The 22,470-nt window shown below is 46.9% G+C and overlaps 1 protein-coding gene across 11 annotated transcripts in view; it reads right to left on the bottom strand.

The window, feature by feature from the left end:
- mcf2la (mcf.2 cell line derived transforming sequence-like a) overlaps positions 1 to 22,470 on the bottom strand; it is a 75,856-nt gene that overhangs the window by 48,853 nt on the left and 4,533 nt on the right. For 7 of the 11 annotated variants that reach the window (XM_046323516.1, XM_046323520.1, XM_046323522.1 and 4 more), the window contains exon 2: positions 16,696 to 16,879. The exons of 1 other annotated variant lie outside the window; for it this stretch is intronic. In XM_046323516.1, coding sequence (XP_046179472.1) covers positions 16,696 to 16,873 — 178 coding nt within the window. In that variant the 5' untranslated portion in view covers positions 16,874 to 16,879. Of the gene's footprint in view, positions 1 to 7,649; positions 7,959 to 16,691; positions 16,918 to 22,470 lie in introns of those variants that run through there. 3 more of the 11 variants (XM_046323523.1, XM_046323517.1, XM_046323521.1) reach the window with 3 other exon arrangements.

The following is a 22,470-nucleotide window of genomic DNA, read 5'->3' as shown; positions in this document are numbered from 1 at the left end:
GAGAGAAAAGGGGGAAAAGGAGGAGGGAGAGAAAAGGGGAGAAAGGAGGAGGGAGAGAAAAGGGGGAAAGGAGGAGGGAGAGAAAAGGGGAGAAAGGAGGAGGGAGAGAAAAGGAGGAGAAAAGGAGGGAGGAGAGAGAAAGGGGAGAAAGGAGGAGGGAGAGAAAAGGGGAGAAAGGAGGAGGGAGAGAAAAGGGGAGAAAGGAGGAGGGAGAGAAAAGGGGAGAAAGGAGGAGGGAGAGAAAAGGGGAGAAAGGAGGAGGGAGAGAAAAGGGGAGAAAGGAGGAGGGAGAGAAAAGGGGAGAAAGGAGGAGGGAGAGAAAAGGGAGAAAGGAGGAGGGAGAGAAAAGGGGAGAAAGGAGGAGGGAGAGAAAAGGGGAGAAAGGAGGAGGGGGAAGAGAAAAGGGGAGAAAGGAGGAGGGAGAGAAAAGGGGGAAAGGAGGAGGGAGAGAAAAGGGGGAAAGGAGGAGGGAGAGAAAAGGGGAGAAAGGAGGAGGGAGAGAAAAGGGGAGAAAGGAGGAGGGAGAGAAAAGGGGAGAAAGGAGGAGGGAGAGAAAAGGGGAGAAAGGAGGAGGGAGAGAAAAGGGGAGAAAGGAGGAGGGAGAGAAAAGGGGAGAAAGGAGGAGGGAGAAAAGAAAAGGGAGAGGGGAGAAAGGAGGAGGGAGAGAAAAGGGGAGAAAGGAGGAGGGAGAGAAAAGGGGAGAAAGGAGGAGGGAGAGAAAAGGGGAGAAAGGAGGAGGGAGAGAAAAGGGGAGAAAGGAGGAGGGAGAGAAAAGGGGAGAAAGGAGGAGGGAGAGAAAAGGGGAGAAAGGAGGAGGGAGAGAAAAGGGGAGAAAGGAGGAGGGAGAGAAAAGGGGAGAAAGGAGGAGGGAGAGAAAAGGGGAGAAAGGAGGAGGGAGAGAAAAGGGGAGAAAGGAGGAGGGAGAGAAAAGAAAAGGGAGAGAAAGGAGGAGAAAGGAGAGGAGAAAGGGGAGAAAGGAGGAGGGAGAGAAAAGGGGAGAAAGGAGGAGGAGAGAAAAGGGGAGAAAGGAGGAGGGAGAGAAAAGGGGAGAAAGGAGGAGGGAGAGAAAAGGGGAGAAAGGAGGAGGGAGAGAAAAGGGGGAGAAAGGAGGAGGGAGAGAGAAAAGGGGAGAAAGGAGGAGGGAGAGAAAAGGGGAGAAAGGAGGAGGGAGAGAAAAGGAAAGGAGGGGAGAGAAAAGGGGAGAAAGGAGGAGGGAGAGAAAAGGGGAGAAAGGAGGAGGGAGAGAAAAGGGGAGAAAGGAGGAGGGAGAGAAAAGGGGAGAAAGGAGGAGGGAGAGAAAAGGGGAGAAAGGAGGAGGGAGAGAAAAGGGGAGAAAGGAGGAGGGAGAGAAAAGGGGAGAAAGGAGGAGGGAGAGAAAAGAGGAAAAGGAGGAGGGAGAGAAAAGGGGAGAAAGGAGGAGGGAGAGAAAAGGGGGAAAAGGAGGAGGGAGAGAAAAGGGGAGAAAGGAGGAGGGAGAGAAAAGGGGAGAAAGGAGGAGGGAGAGAAAAGGGGAGAAAGGAGGAGGGAGAGAAAAGGGGAGAAAGGAGGAGGGAGAGAAAAGGGGAGAAAGGAGGAGGGAGAGAAAAGGAAAGGAGGGAGAGAAAAGGGGGAAAGGAGGATGGAGAGAAAAGGGGGAAAAGGAGGAGGGAGAGAAAAGGGGAGAAAGGAGGAGGGAGAGAAAAGGGGAGAAAGGAGGAGGGAGAGAAAAGGGGAGAAAGGAGGAGGGAGAGAAAAGGGGAGAAAGGAGGAGGGAGAGAAAAGGGGAGAAAGGAGGAGGGAGAGAAAAGGGGAGAAAGGAGGAGGGAGAGAAAAGGGGAGAAAGGAGGAGGGAGAGAAAAGGGGAGAAAGGAGGAGGGAGAGAAAAGGGGAGAAAGGAGGAGGGAGAGAAAAGGGGAGAAAGGAGGAGGGAGAGAAAAGGGGAGAAAGGAGGAGGGAGAGAAAAGGGGAGAAAAGGAGGGAGAGAAAAGGGGAGAAAGGAGGAGGGAGAGAAAAGGGGAGAAAGGAGGAGGGAGAGAAAAGGGGAAAAGGAGGAGGGAGAGAAAAGAGGAAAAGGAGGAGGGAGAGAAAAGGGGAGAAAGGAGGAGGGAGAAAAGAGAAAAGGGGAGAAAGGAGGAGGGAGAGAAAGGAGGGGAGAAAGGGGGAAAGGAGGAGGGAGAGAAAAGGGGGAAAGGAGGAGGGAGAGAAAAGGGGGGAAAGGAGGAGGGAGAGAAAAGAGGAAAAGGAGGAGGGAGAGAAAAGGGGAGAAAGGAGGAGGGAGAGAAAAGGGGAGAAAGGAGGAGGGAGAGAAAAGGGGAGAAAGGAGGAGGGAGAGAAAAGGGGAGAAAGGAGGAGGGAGAGAAAAGGGGAGAAATGAGGAGGGAGAGAAAAGGGGAAAAGGAGGAGGGAGAGAAAAGGGGAGAAAGGAGGAGGGGGAGAGAAAAGGGGAGAAAGGAGGAGGGAGAGAAAAGGGGAGAAAGGAGGAGGGAGAGAAAAGGGGAGAAAGGAGGAGGGAGAGAAAAGGGGAGAAAGGAGGAGGGAGAGAAAAGGGGAGAAAGGAGGAGGGAGAGAAAAGGGGAGAAAGGAGGAGGGAGAGAAAAGGGGAGAAAGGAGGAGGGAGAGAAAAGGGGAGAAAGGAGGAGGGAGAGAAAAGGGGAGAAAGGAGGAGGGAGAGAAAAGGGGAGAAAGGAGGAGGGAGAGAAAAGAGGAAAAGGAGGAGGGAGAGAAAAGGGGAGAAAGGAGGAGGAAGAGAAAAGGGGAGAAAGGAGGAGGGAGAGAAAAGAGGAAAAGGAGGAGGGAGAGAAAAGGGGAAAGGGGGAGGAAGAGAAAAGGGGAGAAAGGAGGAGGGAGAGAAAAGGGGAAAGGGGGAGGGAGAGAAAAGGGGAAAGGGGGAAAGGAGATTGAAAGGAGGCCAGGGTTCTATTACTAATGCCTGCATTGTTAATGAGGAGACCTGGCTCTAGTTGAGCTGTGGAGACTGGGAAGACAACTACACCGCTCTTTCCAGTAAAGGAGATTCTACAGAGGCTTCTCTCTCCACGTTCCTTCTATGCGTTTTATCGAATGCCATCCGAAGCTAAAAAAAAAAAGATCCGACCAACAGTTTTTGTTGAATAGTTTACAATGCATTTTCACTCCAGTCATGACATTCCTTTCACATGATCGTGTGACCCCACTGACACAAAGGTTCACCACCAGTTCCACACATGCACCAACATGGTAGTTACCATGCCTCTGTGCTACACAGAGTGCTACTCCCTCTCCTGTCCCATGAATCTCTCTTTGTTCGTCATCATGTTCCCACAAGCAGCCGGTGGTAAAACACATGTTAGCAGCCTGGAAAGACCTCCTTGCCTGTACACGTCTGGTCTGAAGGACAAAGTCACTATCACAGGTGGTACAGTCCTTGATGTCGCCCCTTGAAATACAGTATAATCACCCAGTCTGATATTAACCCCTAGACCCTAACCCCTCCCTTCCCCTCCACTTTATATAACCCCTACAGCTAACCCCTCGGTTCGCTGGTCCATGCAGTAACTTCATGTGTTGTTGTGGTATGTGGTGTATGGGCAGGGCAGTCTTGGTATGTGGACTGAAAGGCAACAGATTGTATTGGGGATGTGGAAGTATGTGTGTGTGTGTGTGTATGTCGTGGAGCGCCATGCTGTGTGGAGCGCCATGCTGTGTGGAGCGCCATGCTGTGTGGAGCGCCACGCTGTGTGGAGCGCCACGCTGTGTGGAGCGCCACGCTGTGTGGAGCGCCACGCTGTGTGGAGCGCCACGCTGTGTGGAGCGCCATGCTGTGTGGGTATGAGCTGGTGATGGAGCCAACTGTTGGTGGTGGTGTGGCAAGAAGAAGGGCAGCTGTGGTGTGTGAGTGAGAGGACAAGTAAGGGATGAACAGCCGTTCCACAGCTGTGTGTGTATACTATGTGTGTGTGTACTATTGTGTGTATCATTGTGTATGTGGGGGGAACCCAGTTCTATTATGGTATTACAGTCTGGGTTACCAGGTCCCCATCTGCCATGGGGATAACAACACACATGACAGTAACAACTGGGTCAAACGGCCACCGTTGCCCTGTGTGCTCACTGTGTGTGTGGGTGTCCTCTGCCCAGCCCATACATCTCTGGGTTAAATCTGGAATATTTCTACATGATGAGCTGCATTATGTGGCTACTGTTCAATCTTTGTCAAATCCAGGTGCCAACATGTTGGCTAGTCTGCTGCACTGTAAGCTACACTATATATACACAGCAGTATGTGGACACTCCTTCAAATGACTGGATTCGGCTATTTCAGCCACACCCATTGCTGACTGGTGTATCCAATTTGGCACACAGCCATGGACTTTTCATAGACAAACATTGGCAGTAGAATAGACTTACTGAAGAACTCAGTGACTTTCAACCTTGGCACCTTCATAGGATGCCACCTTTCCAACAAGTCAGTTGGTCAAATTTCTGCCCTGCGAGAGCTGCCCCGGTCAACTGGAAGTGCTGTTATTGTGAAGTGGTAGGCCACACAAGTTCACAGAACGGGACCGCTGAGTGCTGAAGTGTGTAATAATTCTGTGATTCCAACTTTGTGGCAAAAGTTTGGGGAAGGCCCTTTCCTGTTTCAGCATGACAATGCCCTTGTGCACAAAATGAGGTCCATACAGAAATGGTTTGTTGAGATCGATATGGAAGAACTTGACAGGCCTGCACAGAGCCCTGACCTCAACCCCATCGAATACCTTTGGAATTAATTGGAACACCTACTGTCAGCCAGGCCTAATCGCCCAACATCACTGCCCGACCTCACTAATGCTTGTCCCCACATCAATGTTCCAACATCTAGTGGAAAGCCCTCCCAGAAGAGTGGAGGCTGTTATAGCAGCAAAGGGGGAGACCAACTCCATATTAATGCACATGGTTTTGGAATGAGATGTTTGACGAGCAGGCGTCCACACACTTTTGGTCATTAGTGTAAACCTGTGTCTGTGTGCTAGCCCTGAGAGACTGGAGGAAATGTGGCACAATGTCTTTCCGCTTGGCCAGCGGACCAGTCTGTGTGTTGACAAGCATATCTCTGTTACTGAATGGAAGTAAGAGACAGACAACACACCACTGTTCATCACCCTGTCCACTGTCCCACGCTACTACCACACACACACACACACACACACACACACACACACACACACACACACACACACACACACACACACACACACACACACACACACACACACACACACACACACACACACACACACACACACACACACACACACACACACACACTCCAAGGAAATAGAACATCTCTTTTAGGACACCTCTAGTCAAACTTTCCATTGGTTTGACAAACGAGAGACATTCCAAAGGAGATTCCAAGGATGTGTTTTTACTCGTACCGTAAAACCTCTCTTGGTACTTAATAGTTCAGGAGATGGAAGTGGGTTCACCGTATTGATCGATGTCAACTCAGGTGTTTAATAAAAAGCATGAGATGGTGCACACCCAGAGAAAATTATGTAGAGGTGCTGACTAACGGTGAATAAACTGGAAGCTATAGAAACAAAAGGGAGTCGCACACTCCATATACAGTATTTAGTCAGCCACCAATTGTGCAAGTTCTCCCACTTAAAAAGATGAGAGGCCTGTAATTTTCATCATTGGTACCCTTCAACTATGACAGACAAAATGAGAAGAAAAAGAAAATCCAGAAATTCACATTGTAGAATTTTTAATGAATTTATTTGCAAATTATGGTGGAAAATAAGTATTTGGTCAATAAAAGTTTCTCAATACTTTGTTATATACCCTTTGTTGGCAATGACAGAGGTCAAACGTTTTCTGTAAGTCTTCACGAGCTTTTCACACACTGTTTCTGGTATTTTGGCCCATTCCTCCATGCAGATCTCCTCTAGAGCAGTGATGTTTTGGGGCTGTTGTTGGGCAACACGGACTTTCAACTCCCTCCAAAGATTTTCTATGGGGTTGAGATCTGGAGACTGGCTAGGCCACTCCAGGACCTTGAAATGCTTCTTACGAAGCCACTCCTTCGTTGCCAGGGCGGTGTGTTTGGGATCATTGTCATGTTGAAAGACCCAGCCACGTTTCATCTTCAATGCCCTTGCTGATGTAAGGAGGTTTTCACTCAAAATCTTACGATACATGGCCCCATTCATTCTTTCCTTTACACGGATCAGTCGTCCTGGTCCCTTTGCAGAAAAATAGCCCCAAAGCATGATGTTTCCACCCCCATGCTTCACAGTAGGTATGGTGTTCTTTGGATGCAACTCAGCATTCTTTGTCCTCCAAACATGACGAGTTGAGTTTTTACCAAAAAGTTATATTTTGGTTTCATCTGACATTCTCCCAATCTTCTTCTGGATCATCCAAATGCTCTCTAGCAAACTTCAGACGGGCCTGGACATGTACTGGCTTAAGCAGGAGGACACGTCTGGCACTGCAGGATTTGAGTCCCTGGCGGCGTATGGGTGTTACTGATGGTAGGCTTGTTACTTTGGTCCCAGCTCTCTGCGGGTCATTCACTAGGTCCCCCCGTGTGGTTCTGGGATTTTTGCTCACCGTTCTTGTGATCATTTTGACCCCGCAGGGTGAGATCGAGGGAGATTATCAGTGGTCTTGTATGTCTTCCATTTCCTAATAATTGCTCCCACAGTTGATTTCTTCAAACCAAGCTGCTTACCTATTGCAGATTTAGTCTTCCCAGCCTGGTGCAGGTCTACAATTTTGTTTCTGATGTCCTTTGACAGCTCTTTGGTCTTGGCCATAGTGGAGTTTGGAGTGTGACTGTTTGAGGTTGTGGACAGGTGTCTTTTATACTGATATCAAGTTCAAATAGGTGCCATTAATACAGGTAACGAGTGGAGGACAGAGGAGCCTCTTAAAGAAGAAGTTACGGGTCTGTGAGAGCCAGAAATCTTGCTTGTTTGTAGGTGACCAAATATTTATTTTCCACCATAATTTGCAAATAAATTCATAAAAAATTCTGCAATGTGTTTTTCTGGATTTGTTTTTCTCATTTTGTCTGTCATAGTTGAAGTGTACCTATGATGAAAATTACAGGCCTCTCTCATATTTTTAAGTGGGAGAACTTGCACAATTGGTGGCTGACTAAATACTTATTTGCCCCCACTGTACATATAACCTCCCAGTCATTTATTGGGTAAAAAAACTACCAACGTTTCGGCATCACTGTGTCTTCGTGAGGGTGGAAGAAGCCCTGAAAAAGGCAGTTACTGTGAGGCAACAAACACAGTCATTGGTAGTTGAAGATTGTTAGTAACTAGGTACCAATAACTGCTGCTACAGTATTTCCATTTATGCAAATAGAGTATTTTTGCAAGAGGGAGGGACAAATTTAGATGTTCCACACTGAATGACAACAAAGCTCAAATAAAGTGTAAAAAAAAGTGCATTAAACTGAAGTAGAACTTCGTCACCTCTCTGACAATACCGTTCAGTCACACACACAGCTGCACTGTATTCTGTCACACGCACTGTATTCTGTCACACGCACTGTATTCTGTCACATGCACTGTATTCTGTCACACGCACTGTATTCTGTCACACGCACTGTATTCTGTCACACGCACTGTATTCTGTCACATGCACTGTCAGTCACAAACACCCCCCCCCCTGCCACACAAACACCTTACCTGTTATCAAGTTGAGTTGCAGCCACATCCTGGTGATGTCATGGCAGAGCAGGGACACTCGGTTGAGGGCCATCCTGTCCCCCCTCTCACCCCCGGGAGAACACACACTCCCGAACACACTCTCAGAATAAGCGGTCGTGTGAGCGACAGCCGTCCATTCCTCCACAGCCTGAGTGCTGAGACTTCAGCCGTACACTAAACGCTCCGTCGCTGGGCGGCACACACACACACACACACACCACACCCCCATCCCTCCCCCTCTGTCTCCATATACACACTCAGCCAGACTGGGCTCAGTTTCAGATTACACCTCCCAATGATCCCTCTCTCCCAGGTACTGAAAGAGCGTAAACAAACGACTCAGAGAGAGAAATAGACAGAGAGAGAGAGAGAGAGAGACAGAGAGAGAGAGAGAGAGACAGAGAGAGAGAGACAGAGAGAGAGAGAGACAGAGAGAGAGAGACAGAGAGAGAGAGAGACAGAGAGAGAGAGAGAGAGACAGAGAGAGACAGAGAGACAGAGAGACAGAGAGACAGAGAGAGAGAGAGAGACATAGAGAGACAGAGAAAGAGAGAGAGAGAGAGAGAGAGAGAGAAATAGAGAGAGAGAGAGAGAAAGAGAGAGAGAGAGAGAGAGAGAGAGAGAAAGAGAGAGAGAGAGAAATAGAGAGAAATAGAGAGAGAGAGAGAGAAATAGAGAGAGAGAGAGAGAAATAGAGAGAGAGAGAGAGAGAGAGAGAGAGAGAGAGAGAGAGAGAAATAGAGAGAGAGAGAAATAGAGAGAGAGAGAAATAGAGAGAGAGAGAGAGAGAGAAATAGAGAGAGAGAGAGAGAAATAGAGAGAGAGAGAGAGAAATAGAGAGAGAGAGAGAGAAATAGAGAGAAAGAGAGAGAGAGAGAGAGAGAAAGAGAGAGAGAGAGAGAGAGAGAGAGAGAAATAGAGAGAGAGAGAAATAGAGAGAGAAATAGAGAGAGAGAGAGAGAGAGAGAGAGAGAGAGAGAGAGAGAGAGAGAGAGAGAGAGAGAGAGAGAGACAGAGACAGAGGCAGTGGCAGAGGCAGAAGCAGAGGCAGAGGCAGAGGAAGGGAGAGAGAGAGACAGAGGAAGGGAGGGGGAAAGAGTGAGCAGCCAGATGTAATTCCCTCAGATAAGCCTATACATGTGCAACTCACACATCGATAATCGGTGTGTAAGCTGGTCTGGGATCAGATCAAGGGGAGATAAAGACGAGTGACAGACAGAATGTGGTTGGAACCAAAGCCATCGTCCCGCACACAGCCCTCTGGAGGACTCCTCTCTGGCTGATACCCCTCAGCCAATCAGGAGCCAGGGCCTGAGTGATGATGTCACAGAGCAGCTGCCTGTATGGAACCGCCTCCAGCTCAATGCCACCTATAACATTTACTGGCCTTTTATGCAGCCAGAGATATGGAGAGGGATGTTGCCCCCACTGAGCTAGGGTCAGTTATGTGTTAAGCTGATCCTAGATCTGTCACACGCACACACACACACACCACACATTTGTTTTACTATCCTTGTGGGGACCAAACAATTCCCTAACTCCTAACCCTTAACTTAACCTTAATCCCAAACCCTAAAACGGGTCGTTTAGGAATCCAAAGGGAATCCCAACTCAACAACAAGTATTTAGTATCAGTTCTGTGTCTGACAAGTAGTATGGAGTTCTGTTTCTTCATTCTTCATTCCTATGTAATGTATTCTCAGTGAATTATTATTTTTTTCCATGTTCAGAGAAATTAGTAATTGTATTTGTTTGGTTTATTTCCCATCCTACATCCTGATAATACCAGGTTCTGTCCACTAGATGGTGCTGTTTCTGCTATTTAAAGAATCCCCACATCCATTGTTAAAGGGATGGTTCACCCAAATTACATATTGGTTTTCTTACTGTATAAGCAGTCTATGGACCAGGTATGACAGCAATCCATGCTTTGCTTTTGTTTACAAAAGAGAGCCATTACTGCTGGGACATGCACCCCATGGTGAAGTGTGTGTGTCTGTGTGGTGTGTGTGTGTGTGTGTGTGTGTGTGTGTGTGTGTGTGTGTGTGTGTGTGTGTGTGTGTGTGTGTGTGTGTGTGTGTGTGTGTGTGTGTGTGTGTGTGTGTGTGTGTGTACTTAGCCATAGATCGACAGAGTTTTGATAGTTTTACTGTCAATGAGGCAAACTGTTAGAAAATGTGAAATGCAGAATGTTTACGGTCAGTGTTAATTGCCGGTGGTCCTATTTGCTGAGCCTCTCCTTGACATAAAAGTCCAGACAGACTTGGTGCATGACTCATGGGTCACAGCTAGTGAGATAGTGAAGCAGTGGGCTAATCTCCTCAGGAAGTAATACGAGACTCTAGCTGAGACGGTTACACACAGACGAGCACTGTGTGGGAAATCCCCTCAACTCACTACACAGATCCCATCGCACATGGCAATCAACCCCCCCCCCCCTCTTCACGCTACAGCCATCCAGACATAGGAGACAACAGTCTGTCTGGCCATGGTGGAGAGGACAGAGTCATGTACTTCCTCTTTAGTTCTATTTATATTGTCATTGTGGTCCTTTATGAGATGGTCACCTAGTGATGAAGTCATGTATCTGACAGTGCTACATGTTTCCACATAGAATACAGAACAGATTAGGAGACCCCTCTACATACAGGATGCTGTATAATCCCAGGCAGTATTCAGACAGGGTGGCATTAGGTTTTTCATTTAAAGTAAAAACTGAAATGACTGAGAGATTACAGTTGAGGGACGATGGGGTTAGAACGATAAAATGAATTGGTTTCATCCCATCTCTCTCTCCAGCCTGTGTCCTATAGACTCCCACAGTCCAATATATCTAGAGACAGAGTATTACCAGCAACCTCTCGTCAGGCTGGTTCTGGCTCCCAGACTACAGCAGACAAATGACTGTGGTTTCATGGGATAATATAAAAGGATCATTGACCTGTTACGGTGTGTCTCTCTGCCCCAGGGCCACTCCATCCCTCCCTGTCAATCGTTTCCCCGTCACTTCCCCAATACTTATCTACCTCATGTTACACAGCATTATAATAACTTGATTATAAACAAGCCAATAACATAGGTAATGCTATCTGAGTTATGTTATCTGAGTTATTGCTACGCAAAAATATGCATCACTTCAATTACTTTCGAAAGACGTCAATCCAGGCCCTACAGTAATTAGTCAAACACATCTGATGTCAGTCAACAGGGACAGACTCAGGAATTAACAAGCTTGCATCCCAAATAGCTCCCTAGTTCCTATTTAGGGGGGTCAAAAGTAGTGCACTATAAAGGGAATAGGGTGCCACTTGGGAAGCACCCCAAGTGTGTCTGATCCAAATCCTTTTACATTGTCTCTCTGTCGGCGTAGTGATTAAAATAGACTGCCGTTACTGTATTTGTCCCCATTATGAGAAGACCCAGGAACCAGGAAGCATATGGAGATTCAGCCTGTCAGCTGTTCTACTGTATTATGGGACGGCTGACAGCCTTCCTGTCACATGGTCCCACTGTAGGGGTGCGTCTCATCTCATATATCTATACTGACCTGATAACTGATATGAAATCCAGGGCAGAAGATGGGAAGTAGACAGGGACAGTGTGTGATCTGTGTGACACTGAACGCTGACTCTAGGAAAGGAAGTGGTAGTTTATAAACGGACAGTTTCCTGTGGCTGCTGGATTGCTTTGGGACACATGAGGCGTCTATTCACAGGGCAAGGTGCACAACAGACCGGTCAGCATTTCATTTCCAAGAAACAGATTGTTAGGCAAATTAGTTGTGACCCATGCCTGGCCTGCTATGTTGTAAATTGTAAACATTGACACCCCTGGACTAGACGTTTCTGTCAATGTCTACAATGTAGACCAATCTATTGGTACGATGCTCGGTTTGTTTGCATTACGTGCAACACTTGTACCTGTGTGATGCAGTTTCCTTCTGAATTGTTTGAGTACATTTGAACAATAGAGGATGGATTGTCTTGTTGTTGACAGATGGAACTAAATAAATGACTAATAGCAGCTGAAGCCAGGTACTATTAACATGACTTGATGTTAGTGTTATGGGTGGAGTCCCCACGGTCTCTGAGACAACTGTGAAGTGTGTGTTTGTGTGTACATTCTGTGTGAGACAGGAGCTGGTCCTGTGGGTGAGGGAAATCGACCTGTCTTAAGTAATCCAAGGGTCAAACACACAAGCTTTATTCTGGGTGGAACTTGTTGACAACTGAGCTTAGTACTTAGGCCACAAGTGTCAAACTCATTCCGCGGAGGGCCAGGTGTCTGCAGGTTTTGGTTTTTCTCCCTTTCAACTAAGACCTAGACAACCAGGTGAGGGGAGTTCCTTACTACTTAATCAATCAAGTACAAGGGAGGAGTGAAAACCTGCAGTCACTCGGCCCTCCTGCAGTAACTCGGCCCTCCGTGGAATGAGTTTGCCACGTGATCTAGGCGGTTGATATCAATGTTTAATTTATAACGTGACTGATAACATGAGATTAGCGCTGACCGTTGGCAGGCCTGTTAAGTTGAAGGAAGTCGTTGTCGTGGTTGATAAACCGATAAACATGTGGCCTGAGATGAAACAGTGGGTCTGGGGGGGCATGGGGGAGACTGGAACCAGACTCACTGCTCTGATTGACTGTTTATGCCGGGCTTCCCCCATCTCTTTATTCAAACACCATATGTTCCCTCCCCCCATAAACTTACCAGGAAAAGAAACATTGAGGTGTGACTTAAGGCCTGTGGGATCTGTGTAGGTGTACGAGAACAGTCACCTAATGCTGACATGATCTCAGGGGGATTTACATTACATTTACATTTAAGTCATTTAGCAGACGCTCTTATCCAGAGCGACTTACAAATTGGTGCGTTCACCTTATGACATCCGATTTCTAGAGCGGGAACACTGGGACATGTAGGACTCACAAGACAATAGACCATCTATTGATTCAATAAAGGATTAGACAGGAAAACACCTAAAAATGAAATGCTGCTTTTGAGATCATTTATAGTACAAGAGAACAACAACCAAGCTTTCATATTTCCTTTCTCTGACACTGCATGTGTATTTGTTTACCAAAGGGAGTAGCTGGTCACTCTCTGTCTCCGTCTCTCTGTTTCTCAACCTCTATATATCTCCATATCCTTCACCCAACCTCTCTATATCTCTATATCCTTCTCCGTCACTCTATGTGCATCAGTTCAGAATGCCAGACGGTCATTAAGGCCAATTTGCTTGTTCCTGCCCACTCCCAGTCACGTCCGCCTCACCAGCAGCCTGGGTGGTGCTACCAGGGCAGGCAGGCTTGTGTGTGTGTGTGTGTGTGTGTGTGTGTGTGTGTGTGTGTGTGTGTGTGTGTGTGTGTGTGTGTGTGTGTGTGTGTGTGTGTGTGTGTGTGTGTGTGTGTGTGTGTGTGTGTGTGTGTGTTCTTATCAAGCTTTCTTACTCGGAACCTGGGCGTCGTAACACATATTTGGGATAATGATTAAATAATCATACTTCCAACATTCATCATGTATAAAACACTATCAATAGCCTGACACACCTGGGAATACCAGCTGTGGGGATTAGTATACGACTACATTGAAAGACAGACAACTCGGGAAAGGAGGGATGGAAGAGCAGATGGCGGACAAGATGGAAGGGCAAAACAAGGGAGGGAAAAACAAACAGAAAGAGAACAGGATAGAGGCAGGAGAGCACAGCCAAAACAATCTGACAAGCCTTCATGGGTGGACAATGATTCATCTGAACGTTTCACAGACAATTCAGTCGACCTAATGTAACACCTATTGCCCTGCTCAATCATAAAGAAACATCGACAGCATCCAATCAGGCACAGACAGCAACAACAAAACTCCAATATCCATGCCACTTCTTAGCGAGACAAACATTGAACTCTTACCCGAGTCTGACGGAGAAAGCATCATCACATTACTGTATCCGAGTCAAAAACATATCGCCTCTTTCACAAGCACAATACCAAAGGAGGCACACAACAGTCTACACTGGACTGGAGTAACACGAGTTGGATAAAGGCTAGGACAGGAAGGGGGTAGCCTATGTGTCAGTGTCTGGGCCTGGGCTGTTCAGTATCTAGAGATGCTGACGCTGCAGAGCACTACAGAGGGGTCACAGTGAGGTTCAGAGGTCAGGTAAAGGCCACCGCTGGGCCGAGGAAACCGAAATCGACACTGACAGATAGAGAGGGTGTTCAATGGGATGAAAAGGAAACTGAAATATAAATGACTAGGAATCATGGTCATGGGATCGAGGTGTAACAGAACAAAAGTGGGGGGAAATGTATCGGGACAGTTTTCTGGACACAGATAAATACTGGTCCTGAAGATGCCATTGAGAATGATTTCTAATCCAGGCCTAGCTTTAATCTGTCTGGGAAACCGGCCCATAGTGTGTTGTTAGGGCTGAATCCTACCATTAGATCCACACTTGAATCTCTGACTTTTAAGTAAATCATACATGGATGTCAGTGGAGGCTCCTCAGAGGAGAAAGGGGAAGACCCTCCTCCTCAGTGAAAATTTCATAAAAATAAAAAGTGAAACATTAAAAAACCTATACTTTTTAAATAAAATTATACTAAATGTACCCAAATATGTGTCAGCTCCAGTTTCAAATAATGCTGGTCATTTTAAAACACACTGCTTTGCAATGAAGGTCTAGGTTTCTTCCAGCCTTTCTAGCCTCAACAGCACTGTTTGGGGTTTTAGGCTGGGTTTCTGTACAGCACTTTGAGATATAGCACCATAGCACCATAGTGTAGCCGGAGGACAGCTAGCTTCTCTCCTCCTCTGGATACATTGACTTCAATACATAACCTAGGAGGCTCATGGTTCTCACCCCATAGAATTATAAAGTAATTATGATGACTTCCAGAGAATGTCCTCCAACCTGTCAGAGCTCTTGCAGCATGAACTGACATTTTGTCCACCCAATCAAAGGATCAGAGAAAGAATATAGTACTGAAAGCATAAGCTACAGCTAGCTAGCACTGCAGTGCATAAAATATGGTGAGTAGTTGACAGAGAGAGAAAGACAATAGTTGAACAGTTTTGAACAATTACATTTCTTCAAAAATGAAGGAGATGCAAGAGAGTTAGCAATATTTTTTTTCACTTTCACTTATTTAGCTAGCTAGCTAGATTAGCCTATTCAAACACCCGGTTCAAACTGAGAAGGCTTCTATGTTAGCTAGTTGGCTATGGCTATCCAACACTGGAACTCTTGCAAGTCAAGGTAAGCCTTGGGTTTAATTAATGTATTGCCACCAGGGTCTGCTGGTGTAACTGAAAGTACTTGCTGACTGTACACTGTACTGCATGATTGTAGAGGGTTTACTAATGTGATAGTTCTATTAGCTATGTTGACTATGACGTTAGATAATATGGTGACAACTATGTAGGCTGTGCGTAGTGGTTATGATATGAAGCTTTGGCTCTGAAAGTTTTTGGGGGATGGTCACAGACAGCTGATGTGTTGTGCACTAAAGTCCACAAGCGAAGGGAAAAGGTGAGAGAAGGAATTACAACAAGAAAAGTGATCATGCTGTTTGTATGTGGATGCTATGAAAGTGAACTGTGTTTGCGTGTGATTAGGGGTGTATTCATTCCGCCGATTCTGTTGAAAAAACATTTCCAAAAAACGGAAGCAAATGGAATGAAATGGGGATAAACATATCCAAATTTGTCCAACAGAAACTATTGTTTGCAACTGTTGGACTAATGACTATGCCCTAGATCAGCTAGATGTAGGCAAGAGCGTGCAAGGAGGTTATGAATGTGTCACTGTCTGTCACCTTGATTACAAAAAATGATCATCTTGACCTGTCGTAAACTTTCATTCATAGGCTAGGTTGTAACAACCTCATGATGGGTACAGGGAAATTAGAGTGTCATGTAGTAGCTTAAACCTATCAATGTTACATTGAAATGGGTGAATGGAATATGAATGACAGTCATCCGATATGCTGTAATAGAAATAAGGTCATGCTCATAAAATAATGAATCGACCTCCCTCATCTTAAACAGCATCGACCACCACTGATTGACGTCAATGGGAAATGAATGCAGAAATGTGAGTGGCATACAAAGACTGTGTAACGAAGTGGAAATATTGGCACCGTCTAATGCCATCCAATAACATGGTGCCAATCTTTCCTGTTTGTTTAGGACGGGTGCCTGCAGAATTCTCTCTTTAGCGAGTTCTACCCAGTAGACGGCGTGTAGAAAACAATCTCTGAAGCTCAACTTCAGACGGCTTCAGAGATATAAGAACATCTGACAAACTTTTGGTTTTGGGCTGAACTATACCTTTAAATAGCTTCCATTCCCTGACCGCATGACACAGCAATCCAAGTCCCAGAGGTGCACATCAATGAGGCTAAAATTAAAGACTTATATTTTTCCATTTTAACAGACTTTGTAGTCCAAGGCAGGGTGAATGTTTTAGGTCAAAATATTCAGGCAAATATGCCCTCCATAATAGTATAGCTCGGCTGGGGCTTGGATTAACACGGACTCCCATGATCCTTTCCTACGCATATTCAGCAACACCCTGAGCAAATAAGGATATAACCATTTAACAATTACCACTGAACACAATAGTGATTTCCTGTCACAGCTTGCCTTGTGCAATAAAAGTGACTACAGTGAAAAGGAGATGAATCTCATCATGTAGGTCCTGCATCCTGGCACATAAAACATACAGACCAGCCTCATCCAGTAATGCATTACTTCAGAGTTGACCAATAGGCGGATGTTTAAGTCAGTGCTTATTAGTGCCATGATGAGAAACTCCAAGCATTACAAGGTTATGTACTGTATGTTATTACACTCTGGTGGGTGGCTGAACAGACCCTTTAACACTGTAAACATACAACCCTGGGTAACACACACACAGGACAGTACACAGAGGTGCACGGTGAACACACTTTCACCACTGTCTCAAAACAGTGAGAGTAAGAGCTAGCTACGCATGACACACACATGCACACACACACTCACTATGCAGGCGCTGACAGCTCTGTGAGAACCGGTAGAAGCTCTTCACTTCCTCCAGAGAGATGTGGACACATCCTCCTCCTCCTCCGTGTCCGCTGGACTGCAAACGCACCTCCATCTCATCCCTCTCTCCCATCTTCTCTTTTTCCTTCATATTCTCATCACTCTCTCCCGTCCTCATCACCACCTGTCACAGAGATATGAACCAGTGCAGCTCTGTCATCCCTCTCTTCACACCTCTATATTATAATGTCCCTCCCTCCCGCTCTCTCTCCCTCCCTCTCCCACCTTCCAAACAGCTGCAGTAAAAATGAGTAGCTCTCAACGCTTTGTCGGTCTTTCTTTCCACTTCGCCTTGTGTGTCCTTTGAGGGTTTTTTTATTTCTTAGAGCTACGCCTCCACACACACACACACACACACACACACACACACACACACACACACACACACACACACACACACACACACACACACACACACACACACACACACACACACACACACACACACACACACGGTTTCACTTCTGCCATTGAGCTGGATTTACCTGACTGCCTTACTCCGCTACAGTGCAACAGAAACAGACCTCTCCACCCTACCCACACAACAAGACTCCTGTAAGGTTCCAGTCACATTGTAGCCATCTCTCTTACTCAGCTACTCACAATAAAGAGTATTCTGACAGGGAGGCTGAAACAAAACACAGTACCAGCACCTACCAGCACCTACAGGAAACCAACCCACACTAGAGCTTTTACAAGAACCCCTGTCCCAACCAACAGAGCCACCTGAATCATAGAACACAAACACAACGAATCAGAGTCTTCCAACGTGACGTTAACACTTGAACATTACTAACCTGAAACAAACCAAAAGGGAATATTCCACTGCTACTCACAGAACCACTGACCTCAGACAGCTGACCTGACTGCTCCTACAGCTCTGTCTCAGACCAGCAGCAGAACCACTGACCGCAGGCCACTGACCTGACTGCTCCTACAGCTCTGTCTCAGACCAGCAGCAGAACCACTGACCTCGGGCAGAACCACTGACCTCGGGCCACTGACCTGACTGCTCCTACAGCTCTGTCTCAGACCAGCAGCAGAACCACTGACCTCGGGCCACTGACCTGACTGCTCCTACAGCTCTGTCTCAGACCAGCAGCAGAACCACTGACCTCGGGCCACTGACCTGACTGCTCCTACAGCTCTGTCTCAGACCAGCAGCAGAACCACTGACCTCGGGCCACTGACCTGACTGCTCCTACAGCTCTGTCTCAGACCAGCAGCAGAACCACTGACCGCAGGCCACTGACCTGACTGCTCCTACAGCTCTGTCTCAGACCAGCAGCAGAACCACTGACCTCGGGCCACTGACCTGACTGCTCCTACAGCTCTGTCTCAGACCAGCAGCAGAACCACTGACCTCGCGCCACTGACCTGAATGCTCCTACAGCTGTCTCAGACCAGCAGCAGAACCACTGACCTGAATGCTCCTACAGCTCTGTCTCAGACCAGCAGCAGAACCACTGACCTGAATGCTCCTACAGCTCTGTCTCAGACCAGCAGCAGAACCACTGACCTGAATGCTCCTACAGCTCTGTCTCAGACCAGCAGCAGAACCTCAGACCTGACTGTCTCAGCAGGCCACTGACCTGAGTGCTCCTACAGCTCTGTCCAGACCAGCAGCAGAACCACTGACCTCGGTCCTGAGTGAGCTCTGTCTCAGACCAGCAGCAGAACCACTGCTCCTACAGCTCTGTCTCAGACCAGCAGCAGAACCACTGACCTCGGTCACTGACCTGAGTGCTCCTGCAGCTCTGTCTCTCTTCTTATTCCAGCAGCAGAAACAGCCAGCTGCCATCCTGGCCCAATCACACACAACAGAGACTATCTAGTGTACAAAACGTGTGAATGGAGGCCAGTAGTTGTAACTACAACACTATAGGAAATACTCTTAGAATGTTGACCTCTACAACTGTTTCAGCTCTTCACAGGGTGGTTCCAGAGAGGTTATCCATTAAATCAAATCACATTTTATTGGTCACATACGTGTGATTAGCAGATGTTATTGCGGGTGTAGCGAAATGCTTGTGCTTCTAGCTCGGACAGTGCAGTAATATCTAACAAGTAATATCTAACAAATTACACAACATATACCCAATACACACAAATCTAAGTAGGAATGAATTAAGACTATATACATATGGACGAGCGATGTCAGAGTGGAACGTATACAGAGCGGATACAGTAGAATAGCATAGGGGAAAAAACTGTATATACACTACCATTCAGACATTGTTAATGTTGTAAATGACTATTGTAGCTGGAAACGGCAGATTTTTAATGGAATATCTACATAGGCGTACAGAGGCCCATTATCAGCAACCATCACTCCTGTGTTCCAATGGCACGTTGTGTTAGCTAATCCAAGTTCATCATTTTAAAAGGCTAATTGATCATTAGAAAACCCTTTTGCAATTATGTTAGCACAGCTGAAAACTGTTGTTCTGATTAAAGAAGCAATAAACTGGCCTTCTTTAGTCTAGTTGAGTATCTGGAGCATCAGCATTTGTGGGTTCGATTACAGGCTCAAACTTGCCAGAAACAAAGTACTTTCTTCTGAAATTCGTCAGTCTATTCTTGTTCTGAAAAATGAAGGCTATTCCATGTGAGAAATTGCCAAGAAACTGGAGATCTCGTACAACGCTGTGTAATACTCCCATCACAGAACAGCACAAACTGGCGCTAACCAGAATAGAAAGAGGTCCCATCGATGTGGATAGGGGGGTGCTCCCTTTGCTGTTTCCTATAGTCCACGATCATCTGCTTTGTTTTGTTGACGTTGAGTGAGAGGTTGTTTTCCTGACACTACACTCCGAGTGCCCTCACCTCCTCCCTATTGGCTGTCTCGTCGTTGTTGGTAATCTAGCCTACTACTGTTGTGTCTTCTGCAAACTTCATGATTGAGTTGGAGGCGTGCTTGGCCACACAGTCAGGGAGTACAGGAGGGGGCTGAGCACGCACCCTTGTCCCCACAAGGGGCCCCAGTGTTGAGGATCAGCGGAGTGGAGGTGATATTTCCTACCTTCACCACCTGGGGGAGGCCCGTCAGGAAGTCCAGGACACAGTTGCACAGGGCAGGGTTCAGACCCAGGGCCTCAAGCTTAATGATGAGCTTGGAGGGTACTATGGTGTTGAATGCTGAGCTATAGTTAATGAACAGCATTCTTACATAGGTATTCCTCTTGTCCAGATGGGATAGGGCAGTGTGCAGAGTGATGGCGATTGCATCGTCTGTGGATCTATTGTGGCGGTAAGCAAATTGAAGTGGGTCTAGGGTGGCAGGTAAAGTGGAGGTGATATGATCCTTGACTAATCTCTCAAAGCACTTCATGATGACAGAGGTGAGTGCTACGGGTGATAGTCATTAAGTACAGTTACCTCTGCCTTCTTGGGTACAGGAACAATGGTGGCCATCTTGAAGCATGTGGGGACAGCAGACTGGGAGAGATTGAAACAAACCAAAGACACCAGCCGGGTGGTCTGAGCATGCTCTGAGGACGCGGCTAGGGATGCCATCTGGACCGGCAGCCTTGCGAGGGTTAACATGTTTAAATGTTTTACGTCATCCACGGAGAAGGAGAGCCCACAGTCCTTGGTAGCGGGCAGCGACGGTGGCACCATGTTCTCCTCAAAGCGTGAAAAGTTGGTGTTTATCCTGTCCGGAAGCAAGACGTCGGTCTCGGCAACGTGGCTGGTTTTCATTTTGTAGTCCCTGCCACATACGTCTTGTGTCTGTGTGACTCCAATTTCTTTATACTGACGTTTAGCTTGTTTGAATGCCCTGCTAAGTGAATAACTACACTATTTATATTCTGCCATATTAACAGTCGCCTTGCGATTGTTAAATGTGGTGGTTCGCGCTTTCAGTGTCGCGCGAATGCTACCATCTATCCACGGTTTCTGGTTAAGGTAGATTTTAATAGCCACAGTGGGTACTACATCTCCTATACACTTCCTTATGAACTCAGTCACCGTATGCGTGTATACGTCTATATTATTTTCGCACGCTTCCTGGAACATATCCCAGTCCACGTGATCAAAACAATCCTGAAGCGTGGATTCCGATTGGTCAGACAAGCGTTGAATAGTACGAAGCACGGGAACTTCCTGTTTGAGTTTCTGCCTATAGGACGGGAATAGCAAGATGGAATCATGGACAGATTTGCCGAAAGAAGGGCGGGGGAGGGCCTTGTAAGCATCCCGGAAATTTGAATAGCAATGGTTGAGAATCTTAGTAATGCTAGTAAAACAGTCAATATTTTGGTAGAATTTCAGCAGCCTAGTCCTTAGATTTGCTTTGTTAAAATCCCCAGCTACAATACATGCAGCCTCAGGATATGTGGTTTCCAGCTTGCATAAAGTCCAGTGAAGTTCTTTGAGTGCCGTCGAGGTTTCGGCTTGAGGTGTGATGTAAACGGCCGTGGCGATGATGGAGGAGAATTCTCTTGGGAGATAATATGTTCGGCATTTAATTGTGAGGTATTCTAGGTCGGGTGAACAAAATGACTTGAGTTCCTGTATGTTCCTAAAATTCCACCTTGATTCGTGAATCATGAAACACCCCCCCGCCCTTCTGCTTGCCGGAGAGATAATTATTCCTGTCTGTGCGATGTACTGAGAATCTTGCTGGCTTTACTGACTCTGACAGAGTATCCCGAGAGAGCCATGTTTCTATTAAACAAAGTATGTTACAGGCCCCAATGTCTATTTGGAAAGAATCTTTGCTCTAAGCTCATCAACTTTGTATCCAAAGACTAAACATTAGCGTGTAATATACTCGGAAGCGGTGGGTGGTGTCCACTCCTCCTAAGTCGAAACAGCAGGCCGCCTGTTTCCACTCCTCCGCCGCCGATGTTTTGGGTCGGACTCCGGAATAAGTTAAATTGCTCTGGGGCCTCCCGGGTGGCGCAGTGGTTAAGGGCGCTGTACTGCAGTGCCAGCTGTGCCACCAGAGACTCTGGGTTCGCACCCAGGCTCTGTCGTAACCAGCCGCGACCGGGAGGTCCGTGGGGCGACGCACAATTGGCATAGCGTCGTCTGGGTTAGGAAGGGCTTGGCCGGTAGGGATATCCTTGTCTCATCACGCACCAGCGACTCCTGTGGCGGGCCGGGCGAAGTGCGCGCTAACCAAGGTTGCCAGGTGCACGGTGTTTCCTCTGACACATTGGTGTGGCTGGCTTCCGGGTTGGATGCGCGCTGTGTTAAAGAAGCAGTGTGGCTTGGTTGGGTTGTGTATCGGAGGACGCATGACTTTCAATCTTCGTCTCTCCCGAGCCCGTACGGGAGTTGTAGCGATGAGACAAGATAGTAGCTACTAACAATTGGATACCATGAAATTGGGGAGAAAAATACAAATTCAAAATAAATAAATAAATTGTTCTGGTGAGAGTGAACAAAGGATCTGCAAACATACCCTCGTAAAACTGACTATCCTACCGATCCTCGATTTCGGTGGTGTCATTTACAAAATAGCCTCAGCAAACTGGATGCAGTCTATCACAGTGCCATCCGTGTTGTCACCAAAGCCCCATATACCACCCACCACTGCGACATGTATGCTCTAGTTGGCTGGCCCTTGCTACCTATTCGTCGCCAGACCCACTGGCTCCAGGTCATCGATAAGTCTATGCTAGGTAAAGCTCCACCTTATCTCAGCTCACTGGTCATGATAAACAAAACAAAAAACAGTAGCACTCGCTCCAGCAGGTATAT

This window comes from Oncorhynchus gorbuscha, linkage group LG23, assembly GCF_021184085.1.
Source record: "Oncorhynchus gorbuscha isolate QuinsamMale2020 ecotype Even-year linkage group LG23, OgorEven_v1.0, whole genome shotgun sequence".
In the NCBI taxonomy this organism is placed as follows: domain Eukaryota; kingdom Metazoa; phylum Chordata; class Actinopteri; order Salmoniformes; family Salmonidae; genus Oncorhynchus; species Oncorhynchus gorbuscha.
This window is presented reverse-complemented; position numbering and strand designations above follow the sequence as displayed.